General features: G+C 41.6%; 1 protein-coding gene across 7 annotated transcripts in view; it reads left to right on the plus strand.

The window, feature by feature from the left end:
* The window catches only part of ptprsa (protein tyrosine phosphatase receptor type Sa), a 252,495-nt gene that overhangs the window by 94,824 nt on the left and 142,158 nt on the right, over nucleotides 1-15,513 (plus strand). For all 7 annotated transcript variants that reach the window (XM_074667567.1, XM_074667570.1, XM_074667571.1 and 4 more), the window contains one exon: nucleotides 13,516-13,742. In XM_074667567.1, coding sequence (XP_074523668.1) covers nucleotides 13,646-13,742 — 97 coding nt within the window. In that variant the 5' untranslated portion in view covers nucleotides 13,516-13,645. The remainder of the gene's footprint in view (nucleotides 1-13,515; nucleotides 13,743-15,513) is intronic.

Raw genomic sequence — 15,513 nt, forward strand, 5'->3', positions numbered from 1 at the left:
GTTTCCCAGCTGTCTGAACTCTGATCTTTGACCCCAACTCCCCTGCGACACCACTGCCGCCACCCTCATCATCTCACATCTCTCCCTTGGGACTCTGAAATTCATTCTCAAGTCGACAGCACACAAAGCGATGGGTAATAAAGGGGCCTTAAAAGGACAGTGATAGCAGAGGTCATTGGTTAGAGGGAGACAGTCAGAAAAGGGGTGCAGACCTTAAAGATAGAAGATATCAGCAAAACTAATATCATTTCAGGGCTTCTGAATGATGAGCATCTGAAAATATCTTGGGCAACAAGAATGCGCAGCAGCATAATGTAGTGCATCTAAATATTCACCAATTATATCTTCTTGCTACCTCACAACAGCTTACAAAAGTTACTTAACTAAGATAAAAAGGTTAATTTGTTTTACTTATACATTACCTTAAAGTGATATTCGGGGATGGAACAAGTTGGGTCCTATCACAAAGTTTAGGGCAGAAAGTACTCATACAGCAGTGATTTTGTGCAGCAGAAGCCCAGAGCGCTCGCACCAAACACCCCTTCCTTGCTCCTCTGCCGGTTTCCTCTGCACTCAGACGGGGCCATATTTTACTTGACCAAAAACACAAATAAACGGACTCCCACCGACAAAATCTGATATCGGTCTGCATTCGGGCTTTATTTAGAGAATTTTCAGCGCATTACTTTCACACAAAAACACTGCTAAATAAGGTTCTAGTTCTCATCGTGTCGTAAAACAGCGCTACCTCCGCTGCAGAGCTACAGCTGGCTACAAGGCGCTAGCTGCTTAGTGTATCAGTCCGCGTGCGCAGTGTGCCAGATATAGACAAACGCAGGTAGTCTGCCAGGACTAGAGCCTTATTAAGCGGCGTTTTTGTGTGAAAGTAACGCGCTGAAAATTCTCTAAATAAAGCGTGAATGCAGACTGAAATCAGATTTTTTCGGTGGGAGTCTGTTTATTTGTGTTTTTGGTCAAGTAAAATATGGCCCCATCTGAGTGCAGAGGAAACCGGCAGAGGAGCAGGGAGGGGGTGTATGGTATGTGCACTAAACCTTGTGATAGGACCCAACTTGTTCCATCCCGGAGTATCACTTTAAAAACATAGCTTTATAAAGTACTACAGATTAGCAAAAATATACAAGGTTTGCTTGATACCGTTAACAATCGCTCACAAAGACTTTCACTAGCTAGCTAAGTCTATTGCAAGCTAGCTATCTGTAAAGCTATTTTTGCTTATAGTTACATATTACTTCAACTTTTTATTGGGGATTTATCAAAAATGAATCATCCTGTATCATGTAAAACTGTTAAATGAACAAGCTAGCTGTAATATAGCTGATTGCTAATGTTAATTGTTGCACTCAGTTGCTTAAATCGCTAATTAGCTTGGACTATTCCCATCTCAATGACACCATCCATTGTTTATTTTTGTTGGCTAAAATATATTGCAACAATGCCACATCACAAATGCACATGAACTCACCATAGTGAGCATGACTTCAAAGAAAAATGGCCGCTTTTAAACATGGTACATGGAACACACACGCCATGTTCTGTCTGTGTGGCTACTGTATGTGCCAGAGCTCACGTGCTAAATGGTTGTACGAGTGGGTTTCATGTAAAGTCCATTGTTCTTATCATCACTGTCTCACTCTCAGCTTTTGCCCATGTGCGTGCCCGTCATCCACAAAACCCCTCTGTCTGCCTCACAAACAAACTCTTTATTCTGCCGGGTGGGAGGAAAGTCAGACAGTACACAACGCTGGCTCTGTGTGTCGGTAATTTAATGCAGAGGAATACATTAATATGGATCATGCCACATTATTACCTCCCACTGAATCACCAGCCTTAGCTCCCTCAGCAGCTGCCAACCACTGGCTAAATGCTCAGTAGGTCACATGGGGTGGCTTGAGCCTGAATGTGTGGCCAAAAGAGAGAGGACTTTTCACAGTGTCTGATGGGTATCTTCAGCTGGGTCACTGAGGGGATTTCCACTGAAAGTTTTTCAGAACTTGGCTTTGAAAAAAGAGTGTTGTTGAGAGAGTATTTTTCTCCTTTTTTGACTGCCATTTCTCTTTGCTCCATTTCTCAGCTTTATTCACAATCACAATTCTTTGATCAACATATCAGCATACAGCTAGGGATGGGAATCGAAAACCGGTTCCTGTTAAGAATCTATAAGAAATGTTTCAGTCCATCGATATCGTTAGCCTTTGTGCTTAACGACTCCCTTATCAATTCTTTACATTGTGTCGGAGCTGCAGCTATCTTAGCTTAGCAGTTAGATAATGCTTCCCAAGAAAACTCTGATTCAGGGTTTTCAGCTTAAAGTTTTACTGAAGAACTGTCATAAAGAAATATACATTACTCTCTCTCAGGAGAGTCATATTCAGTACACTGAAAATGGTATAAATCACCTAATTTACCAAAATAACAAAATAGCGCAAGCCTGATGCTAAGGTATATGGGAAACTGCATTGAGATGCAAGCAGTTAGACATCTGTATAACTTAAACTTCAGAATAATTTCAACTTTCATCATAGAAATATATCACATCAAACTCTTTGTAAAAAATGCTTAGACTTTCAAATGTCAAAAACTAACAGGCAATTGAAAAGCTCATGGCTGTATGTAAAGCTTCCAAACAACTTAAACCATTGCTATAACCACTTTGAGACACTAGATGGCCTATTTGAATTATTAATATATTACAACACAGTACATCAACGTCACATTGTGTGCAATTTTTACCTGTTTCTGTATAATTATGCCCAGAAATATCCAGACTCAGGGACCGATTGCATTTTATTGACTTACAGTATAAACTCAATTAAATGTTGTTGACACAGAAAACCTGTAAAGCTACCTTTTGTACCACGAAAATTCACAACAGGAATTGATAAGTCGATGAAGGGAGTCGATAAAGAATCAGATCGATAAGCAGAATTGATAAGGGCATCGTTATTGACATAATCTCATCAATTTCCATCCCTACATACAGCACAGTAAAGATGCTACCTTATTAGAGTGTCTCTGAAGGAGTTTAAATGTAATGTTTCTCATTTGTTGATGTCTTCTTAGCTTGGCTTCTTCTTGTCTAATTTTATGCCTGAAGTGTTAGTCTGGTTTGCCATCCCACTCTGTTTTTGCAAGCATGGCTTAAGATTTTGTAGAAAGTCCCGAGTCAAAGAGCCACACTTGCTGCTGTCTGTTCCTCGATTCTTTTTTAAGGCTGTAAGGAAGAGAAAAAAACAGTTGTCTTTCCCAGGCTTTCAGTGGAAGTGCTGGTGGTTGGGACTGTGATGGGTGGACTGACAGGCAGGAAGACAGAGTACGGGTCAACCTTACCATCTGTCTCTGCTCTTTACAATGCTGTGTGATTGACAGGACTCCAGACACTCCTCTAACCTCCAGTCCAAACAGGATCCAAACACTGCCTGCTGCACATGGAGTTGCACAACACTAATTGCTATGCTAGCGTGTTTATCCCCTTTGTTGTACACTGAACCATATAATCAGACCTCGTCACTTTATTCAAGCACAATGAAAATGAAGCAATTCATTGTAATTTAGGAAACAAACACAGAGATTTACAAACTAAATGTTAGGTTTATGCAACTTAACCCCAAGTGGTGCAATGAGAGAACCTGAAGTATTTTGATGTGGGTATTTATTTCAGTCTGTAAACATATGATGTCACAAAAAAATGAAAATTAATAAGCAAGAATCTCTAAACACCCACAAACAGGGTTCAATCTCAGATATTTTGACTTCCACAATAAGGTCACTAAATACTTCTTAGCCAGCTAATGGGTTTTGGCCCACTTTCAGCAGCAAATTACCAGGATTAACTCCATTTTCAATTAATTCGCTGAAAAAGATGACCACCCTATGAAGACAGGGTTTTGTTATCAACAAAGCCAAGAGAGTTTGTGTGCGGGGTTTTTTGTGTATGTGTTCCTATCGTGGTGTGTCTTTGTATTCTAGTGTGCAAGGTTGTATGTGTTCCACTTCTGAGGCAGACTGTGCAGAATGAATCAGAAAGCTGGCTTCACAAAAGAAACCTGAGATATTAACCCTAAGAGAACAGCCTTGAATCAGCAGAGGCTTTGTTGTAATATAACATTTGAAAAATCATGTCCATGGAAACATGAGAAATAAGTTAAAAACACAGGGTTTATGACGGTTTTACTTTTACAATTGTCTGAAAAAACAGTGACACTTCTTGCATTTCCTTATGGCGTGACTTTATCAGTAACTTAGAATATAGAGTTTTCTGTTAAAGCGTTTCATTCTTCTTAGATTTTAACTTTTTTAAGACAAGTGGTCCAAGATGGCTCCTGTCTTCACTCAGTTGTGAATTTTGTTGACATGCCAGCAGTCATTTTTTTGTGTAGGTGTCACAGTTTCTCAAATGGTATGTATCTCATTTTGGAAATGAAACTACTCAAACCACACAGCAAATGTTGCACGGTGAGCCCTGCCAATTACACAGAGGAGTTTTGAAGACATTTTCGAAACACCCTGGTCTGCCAGTCTCTCCCTCCTCCTCCTCTCCCTCCTCCTTCTCCTCCTCCATCACTTAGAATAATCTCATTTCTCCCCCATGCGCATCCCATTTCCAGAATGAATATGAAGCTTTCTTCCCAAACAGTCCCCACTGCCCTTCAAAAACTTCTTTTCCACTCCTGTGGCAATTTTTAAAGGGCGTTCAAGCCTCTGGCCAGTTGGTGTGATGCTTGTCTGACTGCACTGGCGAAGGGCCAATTCAGCCCCCACAACTCCTCCTCTACCCAGTTCTCCTCAGGAGTACAATCTCACTTGTACACACACACGCACACACACACACACACACACACACACACACACACACACACACACACACACACACACACACACACACACACACACACACACACACACACACACACATATACACACACTCAGAGACGCACATCACATCCCCAAATAAGTGCCCTTTTATTGTCAAGGACTGGCTCAAACCCAGACTCGCCCTCCTCCTCCAGCTCCCAACTATTTCCTGCCATAATTAAAAGCCTTTCCTATATATAAAATGTAGCAGCCCTGCCCGGACTCTTCCAAGCTGAGGTGGTGGCCATCATAGACAGAGCCACCTGTAACCTTTGGCTTTTGTAATACTTGGCAGCCAGTGAAACACACCAGGAGAGGTAGAAATAAAAACAAGCATACCTGTGTGTGTCTGTGTGTGTCTGTGTGTGTGACTATCGCTGCCAACTCATGGCGTCAGAGTATGGCGAGGTTACACAGGAGACAGATAGGGTGTCACCCCTCAGTGGTAAACAAAATGGCTGTGCAATAAAGTCCGCATTTAGGAGGTCAGTCTGCTGCCCAAGCCTCCCAGCTGCCAATCCGCTCGCCCCCACCGCATGACCCCGACTCTTGCTGTTGTGCACTCAACCTCAACCGAGGTGGATTTCAGCTAAAAGCCTCACAGCCCAGGGTGTTTATTAAAGGACAGTGCAGCCTCATAATGTTCAGAGTAAAGCCATTTCCTGCTGATGGAACTCAGGGCAACACCTGGAGGAAAACAAAAGGAAGAGGATTCTCTGGGCTTCTGGTAATTTGGTCTCAAATCTTTTTTTAAACCACCTTTCTTTTGAGAAACATTGGACACAACAGTTGATCGAGTTTCTGAAGAGGCTATGACACAGAACACTGATCACCCTGAGCTGTTGAAGAAAGGAGTTTTAAAGTTACAGAAACCTACGAACATAGATTTTCTTCACAAAATCCCTTTTGGAACAAACCAGATCTCAAAAGGCTCACTTGATCCCAGAGAAAGGTCATGGAACTCCTGAAAGGGGCAACAGATGGCCGGTACAAGGTGTTTCCGAGGTGTCAAGCACCATTTCTTGGCCTGGGAAAATGGGAACATTTAAGGGCAAAGGCTCATGGGAAAGCTACTCCAAGGAGAGGTTGCCAGGGCAGGGCGGGCTGAAATCTCTTAATGAGGTCACAGTGGTGTCGTTCTCACTACCTATGCAAACAACCTTCACTTAAAGAAAAGAGCAGTGACAGAAGGTGTATTTCCGATTGCTGTCTCTTCTGATTCAGCTGCTAACACGTATTTCATAGTATGTTCTGGGACTCCTCTAGGATGTGTCATATGTTGGATCAAAAAAACAGCTGATGTGTGTCTTATGTATGATTACAATCTAGACTAGCTCTAACTCTAAAGGGTTCTTTGTGTGCTTTTGCAGCTGACATCTGCATCTCATACATCAGACATGCATGCTCTTGGAAATAATTCTCATAAAAGTTTCCTGATTTCCACATACTTCACAACCTGTTGCATAATTATGAGCTCCTTCTCTTTCTGCTACAGCAGATGTTATTCTGCGTCTAATGTTTAAATGTCTGTGCAGGAATAGAAAAAAAAATCTCGAAAAATTCATTTCCTCCGTCTTCACCGGGGCTTCCCCACTCATGGTGCTTAATGGCAGGTGCACCTTGTTTGAAATTCCTCCCTCAGATGATCCCTCTGGATGGAGTGTATGACAACAAAGGAGTGAAGCTGGGTGGTAGATACACACTGGGGCATTTACATAATAGTCCTGCAGTTCCATGCAAATTCATGTGATTCCCCGGCAAACATCTGCAATGCAAGCATAGTTTAGTATGCATGAGTTTGAGGAGAGGAGGGAAGGAGAAAGAGGGAGAGAGAGGAAATGAGGGGGAGGAAGGAAAAGGGTTGAGATTGAGAAAAAGAAAACAGAGATGGAGGATTTGAAGGACGACTGGTTTTGATCAGGGGGATATATCCAGAAGCCAAACACACCTTCTTCACACATAAACACACACCTTTTCTTTCTCTGTGTTGCTGCCCATATGCTTGAAAACATTTGCATAGCTTTTAGGTATCCCCCTTTTTTCTCAGGGTAGGCTTTAGCTTAAATCGAGCAAATGTGTGGATGCAGAGAGCTAAAAAGGTGCAGCGAGTGATGGTGAGAGGGAAAGTGGAGGGAAACTTCAGCAATGGTACATGGGATCAGTACTGCTAGGATTTCAGCACAATGAAATAGACTGTTATTATAGACTTGTTTTATGCCTCAGGTTCAGGCTACGTGCAAATGCAAAACGCTACAAATACAAGCACTGTTTAAATATTTGTACACATGTGGGTGGTATAAAGATACTTGTATTCATTGAACACATGAATGTTATTGTTCATAGGCACCAACACTGATGCCACAGTCAAACACATAGGATCCACCAAAAGGATCTGTATCTCCCATCTATGGGTTGTTAGTACTCTGCAGCCTATGAATCAATGAAAGACAGTAAAGTGGTTGAAGTAAAAGCCTGTGACTCGCAGCTGACACATAAAAACTTCATCTGAGGTGAAACATTGCAGGAGAAGAGACGCTGGCTGAAGGCTGAAAATAAACAGCAGACAGAAAAGTTTTGAGATGGCCATGAAAGAGGCTGTATTGGCTCAAAAAATATCTGTTCTTCCATCAGCCTCAAACAGCAGACGGTACAATTGACTGGTTTATTTTCAGTCAGGTGTACTGCACCATATGATTCTTCTTTTTTATTTCTTTGAAGTCTAACTTTGAGAGTTAGTATTGGGGATGGGGGAATGGAGTGTGTATTAATTGCCAGAAATGTCTGGGATGCCTTGAAAATGGCCTGCTGTCCTAGACCATTCAGTGAGTGATAACTTTTGTGCAGTTAAGAGGTCAATCAGGACACTGAGCATCTTGGCTGGACTATTTGGCTAACAGCAGCTGCTAGCACTATATTATCTACCCGTAAAAAAGAAAGTAACCACAACAACATTACAGGAGGCTCCATTTAGCAGTCTAACACTATGGGTTTAGCATTCAAACTCCCCAGTTTGAACTCATGAACTCCTTGTCTTACCACTATTTAGAGTGCTTAGCTAGCAAATACCAGTTTGCAGTTGTCTTTTAGCGAGGTCTGTCAGCTGTTGATTAATTTGCGAAAACCGCACTGCCAATGAAAAATAAGCAAATACTTTTCAGAAGGAAATGTCTAAGATTTGTTCATTTATGGAACCATACTTGTTATTCTTTTTTCCCCTCTAACTACTAGCTTAAACATGAAGTTAGCTAGCATTAGCTTCTGAACTGCCATGTATCACCTACACAAACTGACTCGTAACTTTGTTTTGGATGCTAACTTTGAGCTTTGGTTCCTGTGTGTACGTGATTTTCTATGAGCTGTGGTAGCTTTGTGAAGAAAAAGTAACATAATATTATGTTGTTGTTTGTGATCTCAGTGGACACAAATGTAAACAAAACTAACTTTGTCTAGATCCTGCATTAGTAAAGCATCACTTTAAAATGTTGTTTAAAAATTCTAAAAATGGAGAACCTTTACATTTATTTGGAACTTAGGGTAGATATTGAAGCAAACTTTCCTCAACCTCTCCAATTTTTGTCACAGGTGAAAGAGGTAAATTCCCCATCCCTGCAGAGTGGAAAATATCTGTATGCTGCCAGGCAGGGAGTCTCCGTAAACACGCCCTGTCAGAGACCTGGAGCCAAAAATGAGATGTTTAGACACACAAACTCTGGAAACCAAACAATGCATGAAAAACAAACTTCTTCATATGGAAAGTCCAACTGTTTTTTGGAGCTTAACAAACACTGAAAATATTATTCTTTTTGAAGCTCTGAACATCAGACAGGCATATTTGATCATCAGACCCCACCAAACTGCGGTCTTTTTAACTGTGCGGGAAGTGAGATTACAGTTCACCTCATAAAAGAGACTATTCATGTGCTCCCTTAGGTGATGAGTAGTTGTTTTTCTGCCTGTGAATTTAACTTCACATCTATGCACTGTATGTGAATAACAGTTTGTAACACAACAGTGTATATGCATGGATGGAAATATCTGTTTGTGTCTTAAAACCTCTTCTCAAAAAAATCACATCTGTACCTTTATTTACTTTATCAAACTTACTTCTCCTGTCTCACTTTTCCTCACTTGTTGAAGGTTGTAAGTGTGTTGATGTGTGAACAAAGATTTCATTCTCACCAGTCCGCCTTTCATTTCATGCTCATGACACAAATTCCAATCTTCCTTCACACGCCGCCTTTCTCAATCTCAGTAATCAGATGCATTAGTATCAATATTGCATGGGCAAACGAGCTGAATTTAAAGCTTGACCATGTCAGAGTGAGGGTCGCTGATAGCCTGTGACTGCCACCACTCAGTGGAAATTAGGCCTTCATTTCAGCTGTAATTACAAAAGGCTGGCATCTGGATAATATGTGGAGTAATGGTCTGTTCTCAAAGGCGGAATAAAAGTTCTTGCTTTATAATTTGCCTAACAATGGGATCTACCAACATCTGAATCCATCCTTCACAGTTGGTTGGTTGGTAAGAACGAAGGCAAGACTGCACTGCGTTTCTTAAAGGGCCATGATCAGATGTGAAGGTGCTCTTCAAACACAACTTCCAGAAACAATTTTAAGACTTGAAAAGAGATTTTTTTAAACAGCCTCAGATTATCATTGAATATTTACTTCATGATAGTAATCTGACATGTATATAGAAAATGACACTAGGACAAGGACTTTATTTGTCTTTCCAAAGCTGTTATAAACTCAATAACCACTGAAACATTAAGCTGAAGGTATCCAGTTTACATGGTCAGTCTTTCAACCATAACACCATCAGCCATCTAAGAAGCATTCATGTCATCAAGCTTGAAGAGTGAGTTTGTTTAAGAGTTTGAAAACCATGTGAGTCACAGCTGTGTGTAGTGTTATTTTTAATGGCAAGTAAAATGAAAGCACTGCATATATTCCACCAATCAAAAGGACTTTGGAAAGTGAAACCCCCTTGGCAGGGATTTTTTAAGGGGTCAATTAATCACCACAGACACCTGTTCTTGCAGTTGAAAAGCACCTGACATTACAGCTGTAGGCTTTGTTAAGCAGTTAGATTGGGCTTCTGTTTTTTTAAATGCTCATCATTCGTTTGCTGAAATCGTCCACAGAAATCTGCAAAACACTGCTATTAGTAGTTTCCTCTCATCACAGTCTATGACGTGAAAGCAGCTGAGGTAATGGCAGGGGTTTATCAATCGATTGGCCTCTCTGATAGCATTGCTGGAATGCTAAATACTCCCTGCCCATGTCTGGAGGGAAAATGATGAGTGCTTTTAGCAGGAGTTGACAGGTTTTCCCATGGAGGTGCTAATCGCTGGAGAAACATGCTGTGTATGATGTCTTCTCCTTGAGTGAAGAAAAGCTTTGGCAACTTTTGGTATTTATCCTTGTTTAATGTTTTGGGTTTCTCCTCTTCTGTGTCTAAATGTATCTACACCTCAGTTCAGAGGAGAATGCATTCAGCTGTGTTGACAGTGTATGGTTTAAGTGGGGCCCACACATGGCTCTAGGTTGTGTTTAGCAAAGCCTTTCAACTATAATAGCTGTTGTAATTGTGTTGTGAAATGTGTATAGCAACCAAAGGTGGAGGTAGAGAGCCATGCCTTAAGGGGAGGGCCATAAATCATAACCTGGGCAACTCGTGAGCACAGATAGAGTAATTCCCTACAGGCACAGTGAGATTTCCTCTACCTCCACCAGTGTTTACAGTCTGAACAAAAGGGGCATCATTCAAAAGTCCCCTAGATGATCCGATACTCTTCCTCTTCATGTCTCAGTATTTCCCTCTCACCTCTGGCTTCATCTACCCCGCCCCCAGGCTAGGAAAAAGGGAAACAAAAGACAAGTGTGGACACACATGTGGGTCGTGTGTGTATAGTATTGTGTTGAAAGATGAGCTTAGCTTCAGAGAGACACCCACTCCTTTCTGGCATGGCGTCGCCACAAAAGACCTTTTGTGGATTTCTGCCTTTGTGTTTTTGTAAAGCGCGTGTTCTTGAATTTCTCCATTTGAAATACGGACATAAAAAGCATCAGAGGCCAGTAGCTTTAGAGTGAATGTGTATGTATGCGTGCGTGTGTGCATGTGTGGTTCGCTGTACTCATTTGTGGTTTTATTTTAAGGTTGCCTTCTGCTGCACGTGCCTGTCTGTTTCATGCAGCCACTCTTCACAGCTGGTCCAGTAGCTGTGAAGGGTGGGGCGCTTAAATGCGCCTGCTGTCTGAGGTGCTTGGTTACACTGCAATTAGCTGTGGTTTTCTGCAAGTCTCAAGGCCAAAGTCTCAAACACAGTCCTGTAAATTAAGGCATAGATTTGTCTTTTACCTCCTCCTCTCAAACATTTGCAGATTGATATTTCCTACATTTTCTTTTAGGAGGTCCTTTTCATAGCTGTAGATGCTTCAATATTGAATTCCTCTTTAGTCCATTAGAGCAGTCTGCAGATTCTGTGCTGCTTTATCTTTGCTTTCTTCCGTTTGAATCTAATTGTGTCTGAATGTTACCGATTGTGATAGTTAGTCAGTTGTTTCATATTTTCAAAGTACATTCAGTCCTCATTTCAGGCACCTGTTGTCAGTTTGCAGGTTAGCATCCATAATAAAAGGCACACTCACTGTCTGCACAATTTGTACTGTTACCAACTTAACACACGGATGATTAATTTCACTCCAGTGTCTTGGTGTTTTAATCTTTTTATTGTTTCAATCTTACCTGCTACCTCCCTGATTTTTGACACGGGGCATCAGCTGAATGGTGTTCATGTTGAAATAAAAAAAGAAATTAACAAACTCATTACATTCACATCATGGATCTGTCCCACTTCCTTGTCTCCTATTTCATGTCTTCTTAATTAAAGAGTATGTAAAACCACTTGGTGGTGGCTCTTTGTCACATCACACATATCAATGAGAGAGAATAATGTGGGTGTAATTTGTGTGTGTGTGTGTGTGTGTGTGTGTGTGTGTGTGTGTGTGTGTGTGTGTGTGTGTGTGTGTGTGTGTGTGTGTGTGTGTGTGTGTGTGTGTGTGTGTGTGGTTGCAGACGTCCCCAGTCCCTCCCTGTAGCTTAGGGGATTAATGGCAATTTGACTAAAACAAAGAGACGGTGCCTGGAATATCATTGGGTGCCTGTGTAATTACAAGGCAATGAGATAAGCAAATAACAACAAGATCGGGTGATTAGAAAGAAAAAAAAGGCGACAGCAGTGACTCCCCTGACAATTAAGGGTTGTGAGAAGACGCTGGTTAGGCTACAAGAATGGTGGTGAGTGACACTTAGCTTCCAGTGGTGTCACCAACACATTATTACCTTCCTCCAGTGTATGTGTCAGCATGAATGAGAGGCTGTGAAATAACAGGGTGGCTTAGCGTGTTTGTCAGAAGTCACATGGTCTGTAGATTTTGGCAGAACTGTCACTATTTAACTCATAACTTCAAGATCTGCCATTTTTATTCTGATGTAATGCCCAGAGCAGGGAGCTAAAATGTTGCAAAAATGCTGTTTCAGGTTATAAACGATATGGATTTTCAGGCAATTGTTGCCAATTCGCCACTTCCACATTGATTTGCAACTAAAAACACAATTAACATCGAAAACCTAGAGGGAAATTTGGTCATAAGTCTTGATAAAACAGGATATCAATGAACAAATTAGTGACAGTCAGACAGCAGTTAACATTTGCATTTAGCCACAACTAGAAGGTATTACTGTTGGGCAGGAAGAGGATAAAGCTATGCAAGCATTCGGTACTGTTTTAAAATTCAATGTGAAGACTCAACTATGAATAAAAATCATTTTTATTTGGGGAAAATCACAAGGAAAAGTTCTGTAGCTAGCACTCAATCATTCATTCATTTTCTGAACTGCTTATCCTGTTCAGGGTTACGGGTGGCTGGGGCCCATCCCAGCTGTAATTGGGCGGGATGCAGGGTACACCCTGTACTAGTTGTCAGTCAATCACAGGGCTGACACATCGACAGACAACCATTCACTCACACACTCACACCTATGGGCAATTTGGAGTGTTCAATTAACCTGGCGAGCAAGTTTTTGTACTGTGGGAGGAAGCCGGAGTACCCAGAGAGAACACACCCCAGCATGCATGGGGAGAACATGCAAACTCCACACAGAAAGTGCTGGGTTTCGAACCGGTGACCTTGCTGTGAGGCTGCAGCACTGCCCACTGTGCCACTGTGCTGTACCTAGCATTATATTGCCGAAATGGATATAAACTAACAAGTTTCAGATTCTAGCATCAGCTGTCAGTAAAGGAAGCTAATGGGCTTTCAGATACTTGCCCAATTTTATTATAGAAAGCAGTTGAAGTTCACCCCCCACATCATTTTTGAGCCTGTAAGCCACACTGAGTGAACCATTGGGTAAAAAAATGGCTGCTGTGTGAGGATGTGAAAGAGTTTAGTCTCGCTGTCACATCTCACAGTTGCTTAGTTTGCATTTCAAATGTATTGTGTCTCTGATCAAATTTCATACATTAATGTTTAGACTGTTTTTGGTTGTTGGTTTTGGTGTGTAGCATAAATGAAAGTTCGAAGTTCATAGCAAAAACGTCTAATTTCCTGTTCTTCTTGCCTCCTATCACAGAGTGCCAAGCCGTCCTGCGTGAAGACCCCAACCATCCCTACGCAGTCGGGGCCTCGGCTCTCCAGCCAGGTCACAGATCGGTCCCACCCCACCCCTCCCTGCCCCCCACCCCCTCCCTACTGGAGCCAAGATGGCCACCAGCGGTGCCCCTCGCCTCTCCTTGCAACTCCTGCTGCCTGTCACCACTCTGCTGCTATCACTGCTGCTCACAGACTCCCAGGCCTTATGTAAGTACCAAGACACAGACACACCGCAAATACTAACTCATCAACTTTTCTCTGCCCAAGTACAGCCTGCCCTTTAGAAAGCATCAGTCATGTTTGATTTATAGATTAGAGCTGGAAAAAGCCTGCAAAGATCCTGCATCATATGTTAAAAAGAAAACTTTTCCTACCTGAAGTATTTAATAGAAATACTTGAACTGTCTTTTTCTTATTGAGCTGTCTTCATGTGAGATTGTATTTCTGTCTCCAACTGTTGATATCTCATTTCTGAAAGGCTTCAAAAGGTCTATTGCTTATTTTCTGTGCCTGCTTCTGCAGAGAGAGGAGAAAACAAGAGTTTCACTTGAATGTCAAGAGCAAGATTTGACTTGAAAGTAAATTTGTGTTTTATTCAAGAGAGTACCTGAGACCCAGGTGATTTCTCCCAAAGAGAAAAGGGCATCATACTGATATCTCTGATACTGATCAGAAACCTGTGTTGAATGGTAAATCTTGAGTGTCATACCGTTTTTTCAATTTTTGTTTGTATAATTTGTCCTCTAAACTGACTGTGTTAGAGGGACATCAGTAGTCTCTTATCCCACCCTGTCAACTCCTGCTCAGGATTTGTTCCGCACCATTTCCCCGTTAAGACGGGCTTAGGGCAGCATTAAGAAGACAAAACAAAGAGGAGGCTCTGCAGAGAAATAGAACCAAGAGTGATGGCGGGGTGGGGAGGCTCCCTTTGGGTTTGATTGTTTGTAAATCCTATGCTTGTGTACGGTTAATGGATGCATATGTGGGGGATATTTGAGAGCGTGTTCATATTTGTTGGCATTTACAGTTTGCTGACTTAAGCCACCCACACTGGATGCAACATTTAAATTTTGCTTGTGCAGATTGACTGCAGCATTTTCTTTATGTGTGTGTCGGGAATCAGAGAAAAGACTTTGATATCATCCCATTTCGATTAGACAGAACTGGATCTTCTCTTTTCAGAAAGTTGTTTAGTGTCCGAGCAAGTCTGGTCCATGGAACTTTTTTCCCTGGTTTTGGCACTGGTATGGTCTCACAGTTAGTTTGAGATTAACCTCTCAGGTGGGGTGGCCAAGTACAGCCTGCAGCTTCTTTCCCATGCGCCACTGCCCACTCTTACTCTGTTTTTTTCTTAATCCATTCTCCCATCTCCTAAGCAGGAAAAGTATTCTAAAAAAAAACAAAAATGGGTCTAGGTTGAAAACACCATACTGGGATCAAACCTTGTAAAACACTTGTAGAAACTAGGGATGCACCAAAACCAATCCTGGTATCGGGTATCTGTGTATCGATGACCCTCAAAGCTGGATCAGTATCAGTGGGAAGGGGCCAATCCAGGCAACCAGCTCCATGCCATACTTTTACCAGTGCTCTTGGCTACTTGATTTGAAATTTTACCTCTGATGCACTTTTCTCGTTTCTTGATGCATTATCAGTCTACAGGGTATCAAAGTTTACAATCGAAATGAACCAAACTATAACTGAATAGAACTTGTGTATATTCTGAAGCTTTGTTTTTACCAAACTGCAGGTAAACATTTAAATATTTTATACTTTAAATGGATATTATCTTTGTCATTCCACTTACTCATTTTTTGCCTTATACCTAAAACATTACCAGTCTTATGCAACAGTAGGGCATGCAGGTTATTTTTTAACACTGGTATCAGAATCAGTTGAATCCCAAAGCCCAGGTAAAGGTATCAGAACCAAAAAAGTTGGATTGGTGCATCCCTAGTAGAAACAAGTTTTCGCAGAC

Source organism: Halichoeres trimaculatus, unplaced genomic scaffold, assembly GCF_033239565.1.
Source record: "Halichoeres trimaculatus isolate MK-OKI-2021-1 unplaced genomic scaffold, fHalTri1.1 fHalTri1_scaffold_4, whole genome shotgun sequence".
Classification (NCBI taxonomy): Eukaryota; Metazoa; Chordata; class Actinopteri; order Labriformes; family Labridae; genus Halichoeres; species Halichoeres trimaculatus.